This window comes from Rhea pennata, chromosome 3 (genome assembly GCF_028389875.1).
Source record: "Rhea pennata isolate bPtePen1 chromosome 3, bPtePen1.pri, whole genome shotgun sequence".
Lineage (NCBI taxonomy): Eukaryota > Metazoa > Chordata > Aves > Rheiformes > Rheidae > Rhea > Rhea pennata.
In genome coordinates this window covers 79,916,569-79,940,726 of record NC_084665.1, presented here as the reverse complement: position 1 = coordinate 79,940,726, position 24,158 = coordinate 79,916,569, and the positions used below count along the sequence as shown (strand labels likewise).

Here is a 24,158-nt window from a genome sequence, read left to right as displayed (position 1 = left end):
GCTGATCCCTCAGGAACTCTGGGAGATCTGCTCTCTTTCAGAACAGCTATTTGAAAAGTTCCTGGATTGTGGGAGTTTGAGGGACCCTCAAGAACTTAGATTTCATATTATGTGTTTTTCTGATTGCTTCTTTACTGGGTGAAATTTGCTCCCTTTCATAGCTGTAAGCACAGCATCTGTGTAGAGAAGCTTGACTTAAAGTGGTCACTCTGAACGGGGGATAGATATTTTGTCTAAATATATAAAGTGAAAGCTAGAAATGGAAAAGACCTATTAGTTCCTCTAGCCAGTGCTTTGATTCTAAAGCGTACCTGCAACATGCTTTAGGCTGATGGTGGGAATAAAATTCATTATTTTTCTGCATGTGAAGAGGAGAAGCATGAAGTATCTTGATCTGGTCTAAGAGCAACTGTCCCACAGTCTTGACTGTGTATGCCGCCTTTTAGACAACCTGACTCTTTAGTGAAGGTATTAGAAGTATTTTGAAGCTGTGCCTAGTGCCCTGCCTAGAAACATGAAAGAGAGAGAAAGAGAGAATGAGAGAAGAGAGGGAAAGGATACAGACTTTTGGTGAGGACAGGGAAGTGATTTCAGGTTTTTGTGACACTGTGTGAATCTTGCGTGCTTAGCATCTTCCTGAGCATGATTTACCCAGGAGGGTGGAGGAAACTGTAGCAGGCTCTAGATGGGATGAGGGGAGCAAAAACTTCCTGCAGACATGGAATCTGAGAAAATCCCAAGACAATGTGACTATTTTTAGCAAAAGTGCAGTGATAGATGCCGTGGGGCTGCTCTCACTAAAATTTGGCTATAAGCAACATATTCATATTTAAACAAGCCGGCTTTGCACATTTAAATGAACAAACACTGCCTCTGCGTTTGTTTGTTTGTTGTGGAGAAGCCATCAGCTTTACTCCTTATCCCTTAACAGTCGTGGTGATGTGGAGTCATGGTGATGGATCAGCTGTCTATCTAGCTTATCTATAAGGCCACAAAATGTTTATATCTTATTTGGCATGGGAGGCTGTTATCGCACCACAATGGAAATAGGAATTTTAGTCTGCCCTTGCAAAAGTAACATCTAGTGCACAACACTGCCATTCTAGTAAGGATTGCTTGGCACAGTTTGTACAGCTAAACATATCTACTGTGAAACCTAACACTGAGATGCACATGAATAAAATCACAGAAAATCAGGAGAGCAGTGAGCATCAGAGAAGACTTTGAACTCAGGGGGCAATCCAGTGAGGATGGAGTTCCTGCGGTTTCTCTCCTGCTTAGCATGGGCCTGTGTCACCTCTGGTGCAAGCCTCTGGGTTACCAGCATTATATTTGGCCAATTATCTTATTTAGGTATCTCATATATATACAGGTCTTGAAAAGGTCAACAGCAGAGCATGGCTGGGCAACGTTTTTTGAAGCTATAGGACTGGAAGCTTTGCTTCTAGCATCATTAGAAAATAATTGCTTGTGAATGTCCAGGGATTTGAATCTGCATGCTAGAGCTCTGAAAAGGAGGGCAGCAAAGTATAAAACGTTATTGAAACAGCCGCTGTTAGCGTTACACTTGCTGTCAGTGCTGAGTGGCAAGAGAACAGAGCACGGCAGGGGCACGGCTGCTGGATTTGGTACCTGGGTTTGGTACCTTCGTGCTCAGAGCTTTTCTCTTCGAGTTTGTCCTTTTTATGCCTTTTTATGTAGTGTGAGCATACTCCTGAATCCAGCTTCCCCATACAAGCTCATATGTGTTTATCTAAAGCGGCAGTGAGGCAAATGTCTTTCCTGTGGCATTCCAGCTGGGTTGCTTTTACCTATGTGTGTCTGGCTTTGGTATTCTTCCATTTTTTTCACTATTTTTGTCCCTTATCTTTGGTTTTCTGCTTCTTGCAACTTTTTCCTTAGCTTTCTCTTCCCCTTCTGAATATTTCTCTTTCTCCACTATTATCTTTCTCTCAGTTTAACTCTCTTCTTCCTCAGGTCCATGGTGAATCGCAACACATATTTTTCACATCCCACTTGTTTTCGAACTTCCTGTGCTCTTTGGCTTCTTAATACTGTTACCTGTAGAAGGTCCCCTTCCCTAACTGTTGTAAGGCAGAGATGTTACTAAATCCCAGGAAAGACCCGGGATTACCTACTGCTGTTTACTGCTTAATTTCACAATATAGCCAAACTACGTGGCCTGTGACTCTGAGAGTAAGTCATGAGTTTCATGAGGAAAGATGGACATGGCATATGGTATTAGACTAATCCTTAATGAGGTGTCTGGTCCCTTCTAAGCTCTATTACATATATTCCCTGTGACCCTGCCCAAGTCACTTTATCTTTCTTTGTCTCTGCTTCCCATTCATAAAATGGGTGTAATTGCACTCCTGGAGTTCCTATGGAATTGCGAGGATAAATCCCCCCTGCTTGCTTTTCCCTTATCTCATTCCTGTTGTCTGCACTGTTGTTAGCTGGGATGAAATGCAGAATAGCCATGTCCAGTGTAAAGTTTATACTCCAACTGACTAGACCAGCCTAAAGCTAACCTTTCCTGCCTCTGCTTGCTATAGCCTAATAACTTTGGTAATGGAGAGTCAGACTTATTACCATATACATAGCAATTTCATGTGCTTCAAGAAGTCTCCTATGCCATCTGTGAACAGCAAATAGAGAAGCTACCAAGGAAGGTAGCTGAATACACAGTGGTTATATAGGCAAAAAGATAAAATGGTTCTCTGTGCTTATTCCATACAGTCCTTAACAGAAACTGTTGGGTTTTGGAAGTACCAGAAAGAAGGATGTGGAGACAAGGCAATTACCTCATCTGTGAAATATATTTACAGCTTTCATCCCTGATACTGTTGGCTATCCTCCCTCCTTCCTTCTCCTTCCCCAGTTTAGTTCTGTAACAATAATGAAATAAAAGAATATGGGGTAAAATGATCTTTAAGACTGTCATTGTTGCCAAGTAATGCTAATAGCACTTTATTTCTCATATACCTACTTCTGAACACTAATGTCATTTAATTATTTTTAATGTTGAAATGAAGGTGCCCACACACAAATTAAATACAGATTTAGTTATTATATCTGAAATTCCAATTAAGCAAACACCCAAAACAATGAGTGTATTTTTGATGTTTGTCATCTGATTTATTGTCATTTGCCTCATGCATAGGTGCTCATGTTCAAACAGAGCACTGCCTAAGTTAGGAGTGGAGAATCAGCTCTTTGTAGGTGAAGCTTTCTCCTAAATCTGTACTTCACAAGTAAGTACTAACTGACATAAAACGTTTATTTAAAAAGTGCGGCTGTGAGTGTTGTTTGGTAGCCTCTCCATCTCAGGTTAGGAATGTGAGGAAAGTATGACTTTTCATAGATGGATAAAATCTCCAAAAAATGCATTGAATACAATAGTGTTCATATGCATAACATACATTAGGAAGCCTTCAGTGAAAATCCAACTTACACAGGCAAGAAATCCCAGCCGACAAGCATTTTAAATGTGTTGGCAAAGTCAGCTGAGATGATCTGCAGGCTTGGGCTTCAGCAGCTAGGGGCACATTGTCTTCCTACCAGATAATTATTGGGGGTTTTAGTTTTTAGGCATCCCCTATCATTGTATTTTTCAACTCTAGTCAGTCAGCTTTGCCTTTCAGGATGAGAAGCACAATGCCAGCAGAGTATCCCGCCTTGTTGTGCAGCCTGGGTACATTTATAATACCCTCCTGCTCTCCCAAATGGTAAAGAGTCCCTCTGAATACTGTGCACTACTCACCATGCAAGCAGCTCATTATCCCAGACATTTCAAGACTAATTTATAGGACATTTGGTTAATTTGCATAAGCTATCCAGTACACAGAAAATGTCTCCACAATAAAGTAATATGCCAAAATAAGGATTTATGTGAAAACATGAATATAGGGGGGGGAGGGGAGGAAACATTTTAAAGATGCTGTCATTAGCCCCAATCTCTAAATGAATACCTCTGATAAAAAGTCACAGAATCCTGTCTCCCCACCTACTGTATATGAAGCTCCCATATAATTTTCTGCTTTGAATCTTCCTCATCTTTTTATTAAGTAAGTTGGATTTTGATCCTTAAAACAGCCTTGAAATATGAATACTTTGCACTGTTGGCTTTGTCTAAAAAGGAAACAAAATCCCCAAACTGAGTCCAAATAGAAGGCTGTACTTTCAGCTATCGCTGCAAGGAGCCTAGCGTATACGCTGTTCTGATTATTACCCTGACACCAGAAACAGTAGGGCCTATAATCCTTGAAACAGCTGACATCTGAAGCGTTGGTTCTTCCTGTGCTTTGAGTTAGTCAGTCCTTGATCTCCATGCCTGGCACGGATTCCTGGATTTCATTGAAATCTGACCTCACGCTCCCTTCTTGTGCAGCAGTGTTTGTGCTCTGGTGTTCAGAGATGTTTGGTTTCTATCCTTAGGACTCTGAATTAGAACCATACAGGTCAAAGGAACAAACAGGAGAGTTGTCATTATGGGATCTAATGGCTGTCCTCGATTTTTTTTTTAATAACAATTACCAAATAAGAACATGGCAAAAAGTTTTAAATTGTACCTTTCCCTTGTAAGGGGACATTATAGATTTGCCATGGAGCAAAATGATTATTGACTATCTTTCCATAATTTCTACCTTAAGCGTACTTCACTGACACCTATAGATGGTTTTCTCCCTTCATTGTAAAGGTAGCCTGGGATTTGAAAGTCAAGTTGATTTCTTTCTTCTAGCCCTAGTAGGTCTTCTGCCATTGTAAGGCCTCTGAAGAGGGGAAAGTCCCTATTTACCCCTGTGCAATCTAATTAACTTCCAGAATAACTGCAGGTGTAACTGAGATCTCAGTTTGAAGGCAGCATCGCTCCATTTATTATAATTGAAGGAACTGTTTGGCCAGCAGTATTTCTATTAGTAGTAATTCTGTTTGAAAAGGAAATAACTTAGTTGGACTTTTGGACTGAATTTGCAGGAATGCCAGCTAGAATTGCATAAGTGAATGCATCTGTATCTGCTTGCTTGTAAATAGAAGCTAACTTGAGCAGGAAATCACATGTACCATGAACATGTAATCCTACTGCCATTGCCACAGATTCATTTCCCAGGGCAGAGCTATGGTTTCAAAAGCCTGGTTTAGTGCTCTGTTGTTTAGAAGCTTCCGAGCAGTGCTGGCTGTTTGCTTTGGTGCAGTGTGCATGTTGTCGCTTAGGTGGAACTGCTAGTCACATAATGTATTATGCAGCTAAAACCAAAAGTAAATAGAAGGAAATAATCATGTTGTAGGAAGAGAAGTGCTGTAGAAAAAAATATTTTTTTGCTGTTCTAGATTCTGTTACTCCATTTTATCTGTTACTCTGGCTATCGACACTAGCATTTTCAATTGCAGCAATTGTTAATTTTTACCAAATGGTACTACAAGTTACATGGAACTGATGGCACTAGCCTGAAATGTATAGAAGGAAAAATACGTTTTTGCTTACTCACTTCTAACTTCAATCACTTTTTGCTATTCTAAGATGTTAGAAACACATTTTTTCCTCTGGGGATTTACAGCTTCTCTTAGTGTTTTGATTACTCGTGAATAATTTGATAGAAAACCCCTTACACGTGTCTGTGATCTACAGCATCTAGTTGAATTCGATTTTGACTGATCCCACATAGTTGAAGTTACTGTACACAATAAAAAACATTTGTAATGCTGTCAGACAGGAAAATCTCTCTCCTGCAACTTGACTCAAATTTGTTATGTGTAGAGCTCCATGAAGTTCAATAGATGTAAATACGGATTAATTATTTAAAAAGTAATAGGAAGGAATGAGCTTCCAAACATGTAGTGTTTAATTATTTAAAACCTATAATGGAATTTCAACCCTCGTGCATACCTCAGATATCTCGTTGTGCTTGGACAAGCGCCTGAGGTTAACTAGCATGTCCCCACCTCCTCCTCATCTCTCTTCTTTTATCATGATGTGATGTGCCTGGTAGATGTGAAGAACAGTCAGTATTCTCCATCATGTCTACCTGTAAGTCTGCAATACTTAACTCCATCTTCCTTTCTCCCATTACTATATTGCATCCTGCAACAAGCCATGCCACGTAACGTTTCATGTAACAAGGGATGTGTTCAAGTGTTCAAGTATGCATGTGTGTACTGTGCCATAGAGGACCAAATCCTAAATCCTGGGCTTTGACAAAACCTTTAGTGATTGCTGAGTCACACAGAGTGGGAAGAGGGCCCCATAGTGGGTTTTTTTTTGTATGAAGATACAGCGTATTTGTGACCTGATTGTACTGGATACTGTATACACTTTTAAGAAAACATGATTTCCATTTCAAAAAACTCAGCTCTAAGTAGGCAATCCAGACAAGGGGAAGCCTTCCCATTTTAAAGGGGAAATTGAAGATGCAGAGTGAAAATACAGAATATATAAACCTCTGAACTCTAGGCACTTGACCAAGCTTAGTCTCCCTTTGCTCTCTGTGTAATCAATGGAAAGAGAAAGACTGCTGAGACCAATTTGGAGCCTCCTAGTTAGGTTCCTGCTGTAAACTGCCTTGCACAGACACCTACCTCTGTCCACAAACCTTCTGAGCTAGACAATCAAAGTAAGTACCTAAAATTAGGTAATCTGGATTATTTCACTCCCTACCATTCTGCTTGTCCAAAATTACTTAAGAATTTTATGTTTAAGGGGAATGACTTAAATGCCAATCTGTGAGTCCCAGTTCAACACCCTAACTGTATAACCTTCCTTCTTTTACTGCTGTAAGTCACTGAAGGAGGAGTGCTTCAGCCAGATTGTTTGCTAAAATAAATAAATAAATAGGCCATTAAGAAAAGCAAACATTTCAGTTGTGTTGAACAAATAAGTTGTTTGGAGTCTTTGGATGCAATAGCTACTCATCTTTTCAACTCTATACTCATTTTAGTTGGTTTGACAAAGAATAGTTCCAGTTTTATGTGAAATGACAATTGTTGCTAAAAGGAATTTTGCGGAAAGACCTAGGGAAGCAGAAATCAAGAAGTTAAGTGGTCCTTTTTGAGGAGGAATTAAAAATGCACAGGACTTTTGATCTTTGCTTGCAGTACACTTGCACATAAGGGTTTAAAAGTGTTGAATTCTTTTGTCCTGATGTGCAGCTTCCAGATAGCTACTTTGTTGCTTATGTCATGCAATAAGAAACTCATCTGCATGATCTTGTAAGTATGAAAGGTTTGTCATGATGCATTTACATGATAAAATCTATGCAGTTGCAGTGTGCATAATACACACGGGCAAGGAATGAGTGCCATCTACAGTAACATAATGCATTACTAAAGGGTTTCCTGTAATTCTTTACTGAATAACCTGTCTGATGCCTTATGTTTTAATACTCCCTACTTGGTGATAAATTAATACTTTGTGCCAAATTCAACCCTCAGTTGCATGGTTCAAATTGAAAAAAACAACACTGCCTTCAGTGGAGTTATCCCGGACTCATTCCAGTGTAACTAAGAATAGATTTGATCCTTTCTCTGACATTATGTAAATAGCTGTATGTCAGGTATGCTCCAGTGCTAAACAAACTTTCCTAAACAGAGAGATAAACAAGCAATATTCTCTCTTTTTGTTTGAACAGAAAAGATCTAGTGGAATTTTTTGTCAGATTCCACACCCATACCTGCTTCGAAAGAAGTATGTGTGAATCACCAAGGAAGAAGGTGTATTTTCCATTACTTGAGAACCAGCAAATGTTTCAGGCCTGACAAAAGTTTCACGGTGGGCAGTGCAGTACAGTAACGGGGTAGCCTTACTCGCATCAGGCTTAGGTCACCAATGAAGCTCACTGCTGCTTGCTGCTGTCACCCCCAGCAGGTCCTGCCAGAGGAAGCCCAGCTTCATGGCAGGAATGTTCCTAGTAAAAGAAGAGGGGCATGACCAGGAACAGAGAAGGAAGTACTCACACACAGTCATCCACCATGTTTGGCTCTAGGCTACAGTTTCAGACCTTCATAACTTCTCCTTTATTATTTTTAAGGCTAAAATCCTGAAAAATGGTGGTTTAAGATAGCTAGCAACCATAATATTCATGGCAAAACCTACCCACTAGCAACAAAGTAAAGCCCCTCTTCTTTCTGCTCCCCTTCCCCTTCTCTTTTCCCTCTGACTTCCCCTTCCCTTCCCCTTTCACTTCCCCTTCCCTTTCCCCTTCCCTTTCCCCTTCCCATTTTCCTTCCCCTTCTCCTTTCCCTTCCTTTTTTTCTATTCCATTTGCAGGATGTGCTGACTGGTGCAGTCCCTTTCTCTTCCTTTCAATCTTACCTATGGAATAAACAATGCATTCCAGAAGTGCCCAGATGTGAGTCTAGCAGTGAGTCAGAAGAAGCCTCTCTCAGCTGGTGATTTTCTGCTAATAGAAGGGGCAAGAGTAGCTGGGGGCTCTAAGAACAGACTCCCAGGATCACTGCCTCAGAGCAAGAGAAACTAGACAGATGCAGAGTGCTGCCCCTGTGCGAGACAGAGTAATTTCTTTGCTTGGCTTCATCTTCTCCAGCCCCCAGCTCTGAAGGAAATGGGAAAATGTATTCCACTCACCATGCCCAATCCTCAAGAGATGCGATGCATCTCGGTCCTGGTCTTTAAATGACTGATGTGACAAACTTTTCTTTGATCCAAACAGAGCATGGGATCTGGCCCTGGTTATTCTAATCAAATGCGGCTTCCAGAAGGAGAACTTTTAAACTGAATGTTTTCTGGGATGCAGAGTGGTGCGTACCATTATCAGTACAAAGATCAGTAATTCTCAAACTGTGAATCAGAACGGTCAAATCTGGAACATTTCTGACTCCTTTCAAAGCTCTACAGACTAAACCAACAAAGCTCTTCTTGGAAAGTTTTGATTTTTCTTACTCATTTTTAGTAATAGTGAAGTTGATCTTTCCCAAAACCATTTTTCCAATTAAGCAACTGATGCAGTCCCTCAAGGATGTTATATGTTTGGGAAAGGCGGGGAAATGTGCATGTGAGGGTAGTCTCCACCAGGTAGACTATGAGACCTAGCCAGTCCCATTGCAGCCCATACTATGGCGATACGTATTTTATAGTGCAGAGCATAACAAGTCCTGACCTGTAAATATTATTGCATCATAAAAATTAACAAGTAATAATAAAATCTAAAGATCCCTGACCTAGATAGATAGATAGGTGGAAAAAATATAGATATAGTCCAAAGCACCCAGAGACTTTTATTCCACAAGCTTCCTGTTTGTACAAGCATAGATCAGAAGAAACAACACAAAAAAGTGCTAGCTACGCCACTGAGAGGGGTGAGAGGAGGAACTGGTCTTAGAGCTCTTCTTTATTGGTAAATAAATGTTTCTCAAGGTTTCAGATTGCATTCCTATTTACTATTCTGTAGACTAGTAATATTTCAAATCTAGATTACGATAATATTCTCTGGACTCAGTAATATTATGTATAAGTCTGAGTGATTTAATGGGTGTTCAGTGGTGATTTTGGCCCAGGTGAAGTGGTATTGGCCTGAAGCAATGCCTTAGGCTAAAAGCATCATGTGTGAGCAAAAAACATTAACCTGCCCCTCAAACCACCTCATTATTACATTTATAGTCCTGTCAACCATCTTATGAGTCACTGGAAACATAATGGAGGGGATTTTATTGTTATTTTTATATTCTCTTGAATATTAAAAAGAAAATATATTGGGAAAAAATACATATAAGATATTAATAGACATAAATTCTAGACTGATGAGCCACATGGGTTATTTTCCATCTTGGAATGTTATTGCTATATGACCAGAATGAAGTTTTGTTCAGAAAAGGAGGGTGCACATGTTTATTCAGGTGCTGAATAAAGAAATGAGTTAATTATAGAATACAAGTCTTTTTCTGACTTCTGAAGTTATCCACAGATTTAGTAGTGTAAGATTGTTAAAGTTGAAGATTTCTCAATTAGGGAGATTTTGATCACTTAGTAAATAAGATACTATTTGAGGGTTGTAAAGTGTCCCTTTGCTCTTTTGCCTCTAAGTTTTCCCATATTTAACAGCATTCCTAGTTCCCCAAAGAACTTGATATAACCATTTACAATGTTAATTGCTCTCAATTTCTATTTCTTTTTCTGATTACTGGGGCTCGATGTGGGGAATACTGGAAAGCATAACACATACAGATTATTTCCTCGACCCACTGGTTGACAGCTGGTCTGCAGAAGAAACCGTCTGCAGTTGATACTCAGTCCTGCCGTTGCAAATAGCAGCTGGGGAGCCTTTGCAGCCCGCGTGTAAGGGCCTGGAGCTCCCGGAGCGCCTGCTCTGCCGGCCCAGTTGTCTCTCCCTCACGTGGGCCCTGGCAGCTGCTCTTGCGTGGGACGCTCATGGGTCCCCACAGTCTGCGCACCCCAGTGACAGAGAAGCTGCTTGGTGGCCTCTTGCAGTGGAGCATTTGCAGATGTAAACTGTGCAGAAAGTTTTCCAGCAATGTGTAGGTAACCTTCCTCACGAGGAAAGAGTTGTATTCCCACTCTTTAAGGAGAAGAAAAGGAGGGTGGGGGGAGTTCCCTAGTGCAACCTTGCCCTGCTGCCCCAAGCTAATGGCAGACATTGGACACTGTGAAGAAGTACTTCTAAGGCCCAGAAATGTTTTTCCAGCTGTTAGCTTTGTTTTCTTTCTTTTGGTTTCCTGAATTTTTAAAGCTGACAATTCTTGTCCTGCTCACAAGGTGTTTACAGTGCTTCTCACTGCTGATAACTTCGTAAAGCTTTTGAGCCAGCAGTTTGAGGAGATACATTCTTGTCATCTTTAGGAAGAAGCAAAGCTCTCATTATGGCTCATAAAGGAAAGGATCATAAAGGAAAATCACATGTTGAAAGGTGCATACAGGAGTTCGCCAAGACTTCCAGCTCCACCTATTCGATCTAGTTGTTTCTAGCGGTGCAATTTTTCCCTAGAATATTCATGACAAGAGGAAGTTTAAAAGCACACATCATGGAAAGTTGTGGCTTAGTGATCAAGTATCAGAACTTAAGCTGACCAATGTGCTCATAGAATGAATCAGCTTGCTTGACTAGCAAATGTGTCTCTGCTGCTGGTGTGCTGAGCTGGCTTCTTCCATGGTTACCCTCAAGCTCAGGGTAATGAGGAGCATAGTGCAGACGTCCACAGACTCCATCAAACTCACCCGTGACCTGGGCTCACTAAGAAACAGGTGCAAGACACACTTGAACAGTCTCCTATAAGACCACATTAAGTCTGGAAAAGGAACTGCCTCTTGGCCTTTTTGGGGTGGGTGCAACACTATGCAAATGCTTTTATACTCCTTTCAGATCTGTGGTAGATGTGATGGTGTGAACTTGGGTTAGCTCTGCCCCATAGTCTCTTGCATGATGTAGTTTTGCTCAAAGACCAGCCAACTTGCAGTGAGACACAGGCTTTTAAGGGCCTATGTTACTCCTGGAAAGGGGTTTCAGGCTTTGAAGTTCTTCAGGCACTTTGGAAAATGCTAGTCTTGATCTGATTCCTTGCAGACAGGCATCAGCATCGTAGGTGTGGCTGTCAGAACAAATTCCCTTTTTAGCATCTCTCCATGAGCAGTTCATATGTAATTTGTTTATCTAAGCAGTAAATATTAAATACTAGTGCCTGCTAGTAGCCCTGTGAAGATACAGGAGGAATTTCTTTTTCTCGTGTATTTATAGGTTTCAGTTTTGTATGCCTATAGTGCAGTAAATGGGAACATATGTTTGCTGTGTTCCTACCCCTCCTTAGGCATCTGCTTATTGGTCAGGAAGGGTCCAGGATCCTGGCATAGATGGAAACTGGGTCTGGCCAGTACAGCTGCTGTTATGTTCACACGTGGCACAGGTCATAGGCGCTGCTGATGTGAACCCAAAGAGCTCCTGTGGGTTATAACAGAGCTATTAGCACAAACTCTGCACCACATGTATACGTGTGGAATGCTGTACCATGCAAGTCTTGGTTTTTGACTGGCATTGTCTTCTTTGTTTCTCTTCTAGCAAAGAACAAGAATGCAAGCTAAAAATCTTTCCGCATGAAATACAAACAACCCCCAACAACTTTTGTTTTAGTGGAAAGGTGGTGAGTGGAGGAGGATGCAAAGGGGTTGATGTGCATTGTATCTGCTTTGCAAAGCTTGCCTCAGAGCATCACTCATCTTTGAGGGCCTTCTGTGCTGGAGATGCTTTCCAGCATCTTGGTTACTTGGTCTGCCAAATTGTCTGTCCTGCTGATGGCATTTCAATCCCTCGCCTCTCCCGCTCTAGCCATCATTTCATCTTCCGCAGCATATTAATTTTATTTAGGATTTATGTCACTGCTGGAATGATAGCCTTAGTCAGTACTGAAACAGCAGTAAGGATGTGCCCTGCAATCATCTTTTATATAGTTTAAGTGTAAAGACCCAACATCAAGGATTTTAAGGTTTAAATGCTATTATTGTTCCATTTCGTTTTATTTTAGACAGAAAGGTTTCTGGGGAGAAGAACTTCCCTCTTGGCAAATTCCACTTCACACTGCACTCATTTTCCCTGAAGTTTCGCCCACCATATTGTGGGCTTCACCAGAGGTTTCAGATGCAAAGTTCTTACTACGGTTTCAAAGCCTTAGACTGAAGTTGAAAGCACGGAGCTCAGCTGTTTATATACAAAATCAAATATGTAGCCATTCTGATGAAATAAGAAGCAAACTAGAATTGCACTGGGCATTAGCATAAGCTTACATTCATTGCTTTTCACAGGGAACATTAAAAAGCCCCCCAAAACAAAGGAACACAAGGGCTTTGAAAAGACTATGTCTTAAATACCACAGATGACAACTGCAATGATTCAGAAATGAAATCAATTTATCATTAGCCATTAATTACCAAATAGCTCTATTTTCTCCTTATGCTTCATGTAGCTTAGACTTTTGCATAATTAGAATGAAAAATTGAGATAGAGTGGGTCTTGCATTTAAATGACATAAAATCAGTATTCTCACCTCAGAAAATTGTGGTAAAGATTTTCAGGAGGGAAAGAAGTTTTGGAAGGTTATCATCAAAAGGAAAAGTAAGCAAGCAAGCTTTGCTCTCTTTTAAACTGATAGATTGAAAGAAAGACTAAATTTGTCACAGGACAGTTTTAAGTTGCAGGCAACTGCAGTATTTTGTTTTGTAAACTGTTTTTGCACAGAGCTACAAACATTATAAAAATCTGTTTGCATTCACACCTAGCATTGCTACGAGCTATATTACAACCACGTTGAGAGTGTGTTAGAGCCTGCCTCGGGGTTCCTTTGTAGCAGGTTTCAGCTGGAATGATTTTTTTTTTTATAATAATGATTCTATTTAAGTGGAACAATCATTACAAAAAATTATCACAAGCCATCTTGGGCAGGCAAATTCTGCCACAATAAACATGCTGAACATCTTGCAAGGAGCATGTTGAAGATGGTGATTAAGCCTAGATGACTGCTTGGAGCCACCACTTTGGTTTAGGCATGTTACTAGCATTGTCTGAGGTTTAGTAATGAAAGAACATTAATTCCCAGTAAGGACAACTGAGGGACAGGGCTTGATTCCAAGACAGTTGTCTTGGAAGTAGAGGCTGTCCATAGTATTCCTCCTTGCCAGGGACACCTGTGCTGGTGTTCCTGCCCTCTAGGCAGCAGTGTGTCATAGGTCCACAGCTGGGACTTAGCTACTGCTCATGTGTGAGCCGTGCCCAGGGCTGCCAAACCACTCTTGGGAGAAGGCTAAAAGCTCCGTGTGTCCAGGGGCTGCCTCTGAGAGCAGGACCAGGTAGGGAAGTGCGGGACGCCATAGTGAGTGACGAGTTGTGCTGCTTCTGCCTGGGTGCTGTCACCTGAATACCTTTAGCAACCAAATTAACTGGAAAAAGCACAGCAGCATTAGAATAAACAAAAACGCCTGTAAATTATGAATTACAGTTCTGCTGTGCTGCTTATTGCAAACCTCTCAAAGGAGCATGCCCTTTGCTGTTGTATCTGGATGGAATGTGTTCACCTTCTCCTCCTCCCTCTGACCCAGCATGTCTGAGCACAGCCTTAGCCCTGCTATCTTCATGTGCTCAGTTTCCCACAAGCGTGAAAGGGTGCCTCGCTTGCGCTTCTTAATATTCATCTTTTTTTTTTCCTGAGTCAGAAAATGCTAAAAGGGAATGCCAGTGCTCTGGAATGATCTTTATGTCAATCAAATTGCTGCATATTTGTTTACTAACAGCTGAGTAGCCTCCTCCCAATGCAGCCAGAGGCTTTGCATCCACTCGAGCAGCTCTTGTGAGTGAGTCCTCCAGCAAGGCAAGGAGGGCAGAAGGTGCAGCATCAGGACAGATTTCAGAGTTGCTGTTATTACTGGCATGAGTCAAGTCAACCCAGATCCCCATTGGGGACTGCAGCTTCTTTGCACTCGCAAGCACTGAATGCATTTATGCTAAAGGTATGGCTCTTGCCCCAAAGTTTCAAAGTGCAAGATCATGCAATAGGATGCAGAGATAAAGCTGTGCGGGGGATTTGGCCTTGTGGCAGGGTCTACAGAGGAATTTGTTTAGACATCAGCATTACCTTGCTGAACTTTTTAGGTGACTTGCTCTGAACAGAAGCCTTAGTCATGAATAAATGCCCAGGCTCCCCGCCCGGGAGAAAAGCCTGCAGGGAGCAAGCATTCACAACAAACTGAGGGAGATTTTACACTCTTTTGCCCTTTACAGATAGTTAGGTAACAAATGCTAGTCCCACAGCTCCAAGACACATTGAGCTGAGTTCTTTTTCCTTCTGATACAATGAATTCTTCCCTGTTACCTTGCTGGGAATGTTTCTCATAGCCTTCCAAGGGGGCCTGGGTGCTCAGTGTTTCCCCAGCGTTTTTGCTTGAGCTCAGTGGCTCCTGTGTTGTGGTGGCAGCTGGTTTTGTAGTTGGCTGTGTAACTCCCACACAGAAAAACAAGGGGATGACTGGGTGGTGTGGAGTACTGGTGGTGAGTACTGCTGGTGACTCATCTGAATGTTTACTAGAAACCTCTGTATGTGCATTTCAAGCCACTTCCTAATTTCTCAATTGCTGCTGCATCCAGCATTTGGCAGGCTTCAAAAACTTGAGGTCTTACTTAAAAACATATGGTTGGTATGTTGAGTTCACTTTTGGCTGCAAGGAAGGAGTGTGTGTAAGGGGGGAGGTGATTTCATCTCCTCGCCTTCTGGCTTTTGGACTGACTTGGAAGCCCTCTGCTTCCACTCCTTGTATATCCTGGTGAGTGGCAAGTTTGGAAACAGCAGGGAAGAGTCTGGGGCTCGATCTGGTCTTGGAGGAAAGGCCAGACAGGACTGGGCCAGGCGGGTGCAGGAAATTGCACTGATGTCCATGAAGCCAGAATATATGCCTGAGCATATATGAAGAGACAGCATTTGGATACTGCACTGGGAAAAGGGAGTAGAAACTACTCAGCAAAGTTCGATACACGGATTTCATTTCAGCAAGTGAGGCTTTGATAAGCTTCGGCCCTATGTTTTGGCATCCTAGATAGGAGCCTTATACCCAGGATCTGATTCAGCCCTCACTTTTGCAAGGTGTCCCAACCAAGGAGAGGGGCTCTACTGTTGACTATCTGGTTTTGTAGAAGCTGAAAACTATCTTTGGGACTATCTTCAGGGGCTATCTTAGGGATTATCTTTAGGGAGGTATCTTAGGGACTATCTTTGCCCTAGTGATGCCTTTCTCTGCTTTTGCTCAGCTTTACAAAGGAGCTGGTACTTGTCCAAAGTGCTGTGTGTAAGACATAGAGACTCTCCTATACTGTAGTGGTGGTGTTTGCCTGTTACTCATGCCTGGTTTCTCTCAGACTGATGTAAATGCCTCTGTAGACAGAGATATTAGCAAATATATTTCTTAATGAAATAGCATCTGACACTAGATTATCATTCAGAGGTTGTTGGTGGACTGCACTAATGGATGAACTTTGCGCCTGCATTTGACAGCTGATTAAAGTATGGTTACCTGTGCATCAAGCCACGAGCACAGCACTTTTAAACTCAGCAGAAAGTCTGTTGTGCCTGTGCGGGTAACCTCATGGCAAAGTTTGGACATGACTTTGGACATTTCTATCAAAATAAAGATATAGATGCCAACAGGAATAGTTTTTCTTCCTCTTGGTACTAGAGAAATACAAGTGTTACAAGATCGCTCAGTCCTGGCTTTCTTGGTCTTCCCATATCAGGAGCGAGTAATATTTCTGCTGATGCAGTGTCTTCTGAGTAGTCTAGTGGTGTGGATTGCTGCATGTTTCACAGGAAAACGGATGAATGATATCAAGACATTGAGCTTATAAGTAGCACATTGGCAACCCGCCACTAAAATATAAATACATTAAATGTACTAAAGGAAATGTTCATTCTGTTGTTTAGAATTGGACATGCCCCAGTTAGGTAAATTTAATCTTCTTGGAGGTTGTTGTGTTACAGCTGAATGAGACTGCAGTTATCTTATTTCTGATCTTTCTGTCATTCAGGTTTTATGTTCTGGCATTTGTGATTTGAAGTGTGTTTGCCTAGGAATGATAGGACAAGTATTTTCCAAGGCAGATGAAGGTGCTTAGGGGATCTATTAGCACCTTGCAAAATTTGACCCATTAGCCCTGAAGTTTTCATGGTCCTCCTTCACTCGCGGGTCACAGAGCTAAGGGTGCCACCTTGTTTTTGGTTAGAAAGGTACGAAATGGTGGCGTTACGTATGTTTGCTAGCAAATGTCTGACAAGTTAACTACCTAATCATTGTAGCATTTTTTCCCCTGTGTATTCCTTTCGGTAGCTTTTGTTACCGGATTTTCTGACACAGTTCCTACAGAAATCCCCTGGCCATGTGTCTGCGCTGATTGAGGTCAGTGGCAAAGCTCACGCTGGTTTCAGGGTGAGCAGAATCCGGCATTAAGCATCAGATCCAAAGCCGATTGCGATAAAGGGGAGTCTTGTCGTTGTTTTCCGTGGATGCTGGGTCAGACCCTAAGAACTGATGCTGTGGCATTAGCTGTCTTGACTAATCCCGCTGAAGCCGGGGGAACTACCCCTGTGCGCAAGCATTACAGGAGCCAGTACTCCACATTAACAAACATTCTGCAAGAACTGAGCTCCTCTCTCCATTGTACAGTCCAGGGAAATGGCAAGGCAGGAGAAAGAAGAAAAAGGAATGGATGAATAGAGAGATTTTGAGCTGCCTGTAAAAAATGATGTTCTGTATGGAATGCAAGTAGTTAAAAAAATAAGACATTTGCTGTGTATTTTATAGATAAGAAAATATTATTTTATTGAACTGAAAGATATATGTTTCACCTATCACATCTGAAATAATCATTGTAGGCTTTTAGAAGAAATCTGTAATTACTCTGAGCATGTCATTAATTAGAAGTAAAATGAATGATATTTCTCCATTTTATTACCCCAGTGATGTAGCCATTTGTATCATAAATTCATTGACCTCATCTTAAATGATCAATCCTGTAAGACAGACTTGATTCATTAATTCTTCAGTGACATTTTCTCTCCTCTAGTAATTTCCCCTTCATTGTAGAGACTGTTTTCCTGCATTTTACTATGATATTCTAAGGCATCTTATTACCTGCATATGACATACACATTTTATATTTGTATCTTAAATAAGCAGCATAGACTTACTGCTTATGTAAATAGATAGATAGGTGGATATAAAAATAATGGAATATATAAATGTAATAAATGATAAGCATTTATCACTGATGCTCACTTTAACACTTTGGGATGTTGCATAAAATCAATGAGATAATTATTAGATATATGGTCCATCCAGGATGTTCAGAGGAGCAGAATTACTGCTTTTAACTCTGTGTCTTTAATTAATTTTATGTAGTGATAAAATATACAGAATAGTCTGTGATCAATATGTGAGTGAAGCAGACAGACTTCAGAATTTCTTATACCTCTGTGAATTATTGAAAACAGGAGAAATCAGTAGAGAATTTCTAAGCAGGATTTCTAAATATTTTACTGTGGAAGAGAAAATATTTGTTTAGCTGCAAGTGACATAGGAGCCCACTTGATATAAAGAAATCAATACAGCAATAAAACACTAAAATATTTCAGTGAATTTTTCAACTGATAACTAATAAAATTAAATGATTAGGGTAGATGCCATGAGTTTCTTGCTGTATTTTGCTTTCAGTCTAATTAAAGTCACTGAGGGGGCTCTTCTTAGAAAGATCAGGAGGCTGTTTTTACTTTCTCTTATTTCTCAGGTGCTTCTTTCACAGCAGGCTTGCAAGCAGTAGAGCCGTGTGTTTTTGTTGCCCTGAAGGAAGGGTGAGTCTTAGCTGCACCATCCCAGGGCTAAATCAGGGAAGCAACTGCAGCCTGGGATCCTGCCCCATCTCTTGGGCCAGACTTCGCTGGGACTAGTCTCCTCTGGGTCCTTCCTCGGCAAAGGGACGCTGATTTGATGAGCAAGTGGCTCAGTGAGCTCTGTCCTGGCCAGGACACGGGCTGGGGGCTCTTGGGTGCCTGCAGAGACACCCTGCCACTTTGCACAGCTCTTCGCAAGACCATAGCCTGCGCGCGGCTGAAGGAGCAGGTTACCCCGATTCCATACACGCAACAGAAACAGCATTTTGCTTCTGCAGTAGTGAGCTCTGTATGACATTTAGGTAAAATCAGCAGCTTTACTGGGGTAAACAGTGAGTTATTACTTTATAGAGTAGACTCACAAACAAGTTCCTCTTTTGTCTGCCTGGAAAAATATGGCAAGCCAGGGAATTTCAGTAAGTCAATGATATGGTGTTTCCATCAGCTCATCCTGTGACGGGGCTGTGTTGACTTGCCAGACGGGTGGCAGAAGCTGTACATATGCCAAATACCTGGGATTGTTCAGTGCCCGCGACTATGTGTTTGCACTACCTGCAGCAAGGGGTTGCCTGGCTCCCGTGGCGTTTGCGAAGGCTGCTGGTCCTTCCTGCGGGAAGCGGGGAAATTCCTACTACAGGGAAAGGATCAATGCTCATAAAACCCCACAGGCCATGCAATATGTGGGTGCCCCGCACTGGCACTGTGCCTTTTCTTACTTGTGTGGGCCACTGTGGTGGAAAGAAGCCTGCACTAATGCAGACTGCACAGAGCAGCACAGGGTCCACGGAGCCAGGTGCCCCTCTGATATAGTCTCCATGGTGCTGTATCCGCGTGTCCATGCTAAAATCTGGCTCCTACATTTCCATACTTCAGAGATGACTTCATAGTTGCTATTTCTCAAGTAATTATTTAGTTCGATTTAACACTTGGGATAAAAACTTCATGGTAGAGAAACACAGTATGTGTGTGAGTATGTGAAAGAGGTACGGAGACAGGAAAGGGAATGAAGTAGCAACCAAAAGGGATAACCAGAAGGGTTCAGAATTACAATAAACAGTCTAATAGCCATAACATATAGGAGTGTATGTATGTGTGTGAATATATATATTAAAAATATATTACTGAAAACTCAAAAATGTCACAACTGTTTATATTAAAGGAAAGCTGAGAGTTAAATGAGATGGGTAATCAGATGCCCGACATATGTTGTTTTGAATTGTTTATATGGCCAATAGTTATTAAAATTAATTATCCTTTTAATGCAGTCTTTTCAAAATCATATTCTTTTTTTTCATACAAAAGATATAATCATTTCAAAGCAAGCTAATATGGGCTATTTGGAAAAGGCAGAACAAACAATATCATGATGTATTCTGGTATGGTCATAGGCTCAACATGCTGATAGAAAGCACCAAAAATCTCTGTCAACAGAATATTTTGAGATCTAATGTAAATGACAAAAATGTTTTTTTTTGTGTGTGTAAAATTCTGTCAAAAAAGTAAGGCACTGAAAAATCTGACATCTGTTTATCTGTTTATAGCTATGGCAAGATTACTCATATTAATTCTTGTTTAAAATGCCATATGAAGGAAAGGCATTTGTGCAAACAAGAGTCATATTTGAATTGTAGATCATGTCTTCACCATCTGTGAGAGCTGTTGGTGTTGCAAAATTAATGTGTTAATGAAATCACAATAATTTCTCTGAAGTAATGGATTCTGAAGCCTAGAATGACTATTTTTTGAACTTTGGTGTCTAGTGGTTTACAACTGGGAAAACCTTTCACAGCTTAATTAGTTCTGCAGCCTTACTTTAAAAAAATTGGCTATGCCTTCACCACACTGATAGGAACACAGAAAAGGATGAAATAGAAAGGGGAGAAACAAACAAATAGAAAAGCTTGCAATGCAAACTTTATTGGTATAGTGTTTCAAAAGTTGCTAAATAGGACCTTGCTTGCCAAGACGTTTTACGCAAAGAGGCTAGTATACAAGAGTGGGCAAACAGCTCAGAAAGTAATTCCAACTTGCTGAACCATCACAAATTGGGAATATTTGAACCTTACATAAATCTCCTGAGTATTTCAAAGTTTCTCCTTGGAATGAAGGGGAAAGGAAGAATGATGCTTTTTGCTCTGTCATACTATTTTAAAATATCTTTTCAACTTATTATGTAGTACCATTAATAAAATACAAAATGTTAGTGTGCTTCTGTTTAGCAGTGATGGTTTGCATTTCACATTTCACAGCAACTTTCTGAGTCCTTTTTCTGTTATCATAGTTAGTGTGTAGTATTGCATCTCAGATAGTACAGGTGTGTGTAGGTTACCACTGGGGAGCAATCACAGTCATATTCATACAGATTTAGCATATGTGTATGCATACATACCTGTATGTGTTATAACAGTTTGCACCAGCTGAGGATTATTTGCTGTGGTATGGATATAAGCTATATAATGTACCATGCTGGGCAGAATTAAGATCATAGGAGACGTAAAAAGGGAGCGGCCCTTTAAACTGAATTCTTTAAATTCAGTTCACTGATATTTTGGAGCCAATAAGCGTAGTTTTCACAAACATGACCATTTTTCTTTCCTGTTAGAAAACTAACATGGTTATTTAGCAAGCAACTGAAAAATGACTTTTAAAATAATGCTACGAAGAAAAGATTGCTTTTCTTACCTGATTTGATTTTATTACTGTGTTGTAGGTATGTGACTGGTGTAAGCACATAAGACACACAAAAGAGTATCTGGATTTTGGGGACGGGGAAAGAAGGCTTCAGTTCTGCAGTGCAAAATGTCTCAATCAGTATAAAATGGACATTTTCTACAAAGAGACACAGGCCAATCTTCCAGCTGGACTGTGCAGTACATTACATCCTCCAGTCGAAAATAAAGCAGAAGGCACTGGGGTACAGCTGCTGACTCCAGATTCTTGGAATATACCGCTAGCAGATGCTCGGAGAAAAGCCCCATCCCCAGTGTCTGCAGCTGGCCAAATTCAAGGTCCTGGACCATCAGCGTCTACCACTGCCTCTCCATCTGACACTGCCAACTGCTCTGTCACTAAAATCCCCACACCAGTTCCCAAACCTATTCCTATCAGTGAGAATCCAAATATTCCACCAGTTTCTGTCCAGCCACCTGCTAGCATTGTGCCTCCAATTGGTGTCCCACCTCGCAGTCCTCCCATGGTAATGACAAACCGTGGACCAGTTCCTCTGCCCATATTCATGGAACAGCAAATTATGCAGCAAATCCGTCCACCATTTATTCGTGGGCCACCTCACCATGCCTCAAATCCTAACAGCCCTCTGTCAAATCCAATGATTCCTGGAATTGGTCCACCACCAGGTGGTCCCAGAAATATGGGTCCCACCTCCAGCCCCATGCACAGGCCGATGCTCTCCCCTCATATCCATCCCCCCACAACACCCACCATGCCTGGGAATCCTCCAGGTCTGTTACCACCACCTCCTCCCGGAGCTCCTTTGCCCAGCCTTCCCTTTCCCCCGGTCAGCATGATGCCAAATGGTCCTATGCCTATGCCACAGATGATGAACTTTGGATTGCCATCCCTCGCTCCGCTGGTGCCACCCCCAACTCTGTTAGTGCCATATCCTGTCATTGTCCCGCTGCCCGTCCCCATACCAATTCCCATCCCCATTCCTCACATCAACGATTCCAAGCCTCCCAATGGCTTCTCCAGCAATGGTGAGAACTTCATTCCGAGCACCTCCAGCGAGACACCTGGGGCAAAGCCAGCCAATAACTCTTCATCCCCTCGAGAGTCAAAGCAAGGATCTTCTAAATCCTCTGACTCGTCACCGAGCTGCTCAGGCCAGTCCTTAAATCAAGCTCAAGTGCTTCAGGAGCACAGTAAAAATGAAGTTGTTGACTTGACTGTCAGACCTAGTAGTCCGGTGAACAGTAAATTTGGGTTCCCCAGTGTGCTACAGGGTCCTCAGGATGGTGTGATAGACCTAACAGTAGGCCACCGGTCTAGGCTGCACAATGTTATCCACAGGGCTTTACATGCCCAAGTGAAAGTTGAACATGAACCTAACAGTGTTGTAAATTTGGCTTTTGGTAGCTCAGAAAAAAGGAACTGCAGCGACTGCAGGGACAATTGCAGCCCAGTTGACTCAAAAACATTGCCGTGCGGTGATGCAGCGCACTGCTGTCCTGTCTCCTTGGCCTCCAGTACTTCAGGACTAGAAACTAGTGCAGCAGTTTGCAACGTCATTGTGAATGGCACAAAGAGCATGGAGGGTTCCAAGAACCCAGAGCTGCCTCCAGAGCCAAAAAAGCCTCAGCCCCCAGAGGAGCTGGCGGTGAGCGAGCTGGAGTCTGTTAAGGAGAACAACTGCGCATCAAACTGCCACCTTGAGGGAGAGGCTGGCAAGAAGACTGGGGAAGAGCCCCTTGCAGGGGGAGACAAACAAGACCCAAACCTTAACAATCCAGCAGATGAGGACCATGCATATGCTTTGCGGATGCTACCCAAGACAGGTTGCGTGATCCAGCCTGTGCCAAAACCATCAGAAAAGACTGCTCTAGCACCGTGCATTATCTCAACGCCAATACTCAGCACAGGGCCAGAGGATCTGGAGCCACCATTGAAAAGGAGGTGCCTCCGAATTCGAAATCAGAATAAGTAAAGGTTTGTGTAATCACTGCTGCCTTCTGTGTGAGTAGAGTGAGTATTTTCAAGTATGAGGCCAACCGCATGTGGATGTGGCCTTTGTGAAACAGAGAGATACAGATTCCGATTTATCAGCACTTTCATAAAACTATTGATATTTATGTTTTAATATTGTTCTTTGTGTTGTATTGCATTTGTACTTGTCAGTACTTCATCCATCAGCAGCCTCATTACACTTTCGCTCACAGAACATTTTGTGATGGTGCTGGCTCTGAAGTTATTGTGTTGTGTATGTCAAAATCAGTGGGTTTTTTTGCCTAAGAGATGGTTTACATCTGGGCTATTAATCTGCTTACTTATTCCAGCCGAGTTACACAGCAGTTCAAGCTTTCATGATATGACTGAACTCGCCCTGCAGCACAGTGTAAAACAGGATGACCCAGCTACTCACTGCTAGCTGAGGTCCAGGTGACTCACTAAATGGTCATCCCCAACTGCCTGGCTTCGGTGTGCCTCCTGAATGCATCCTGGCTTTCAGATGGTGTTCTTGGGGCACTCAGTCCCCCTCCCTGAGCTTTCCCCGCTAGGTATCAGTGCTCGGGGACTGTCTGCTGTTTGGGATTGGTGCTTTGTGGCTCAGCTGAAGAGGTAGTTGATAGGCAATGGACAACTGCGGTAGGACCATGGGCCTTTCCTCTCTTATTCAAGGTATCTGCCTTGATGCAAGGATCCCTCCCACCTTAGAGAAGCAGTTGAGACTTCCCCTGGCTCCACAGCTGGTATATATGTTATATTTTGTGATAAGGGCTTCAGGGCAATGCAGCAATACAGACAGGTCCACCAACACCTGCGGCTTGTCCAAAGACAGTGCTCTAGAGGCAGAACCCCACTTCATTCCTTATTCTCAGCCTATTGAATCCCTCTGATGAAACAGAGCCTTTACAAAACTGCTTGTTTAATATATGTCTATTGCTTCAAACCTGTGAACAAGAAACAAATGTAATTGCATTTGTTTAAATTCACAAGCATGGAGAGCTTCTTTCAGAAAAAGGGAAAATGGTGGGTGTTACAAGAATCTGTTCAGCAGTGAAACACTGATGATTTGCCGGATGTGGCTTGGTGACATGCCA

At 41.9% G+C, this 24,158-nt stretch overlaps 1 protein-coding gene across 6 annotated transcripts in view; it reads left to right on the top strand.

Moving 5' to 3' along the window:
- SOBP (sine oculis binding protein homolog) overlaps positions 1-24,158 on the top strand; it is a 115,724-nt gene that overhangs the window by 78,778 nt on the left and 12,788 nt on the right. For 4 of the 6 annotated variants that reach the window (XM_062572686.1, XM_062572684.1, XM_062572681.1 and 1 more), the window contains one exon: positions 21,092-23,280. In XM_062572686.1, the coding sequence (XP_062428670.1) occupies positions 21,092-23,044 (1,953 nt within the window). In that variant the 3' untranslated portion in view covers positions 23,045-23,280. Of the gene's footprint in view, positions 1-21,091; positions 23,281-24,158 lie in introns of those variants that run through there. The other 2 variants (XM_062572682.1, XM_062572683.1) reach the window with 2 other exon arrangements.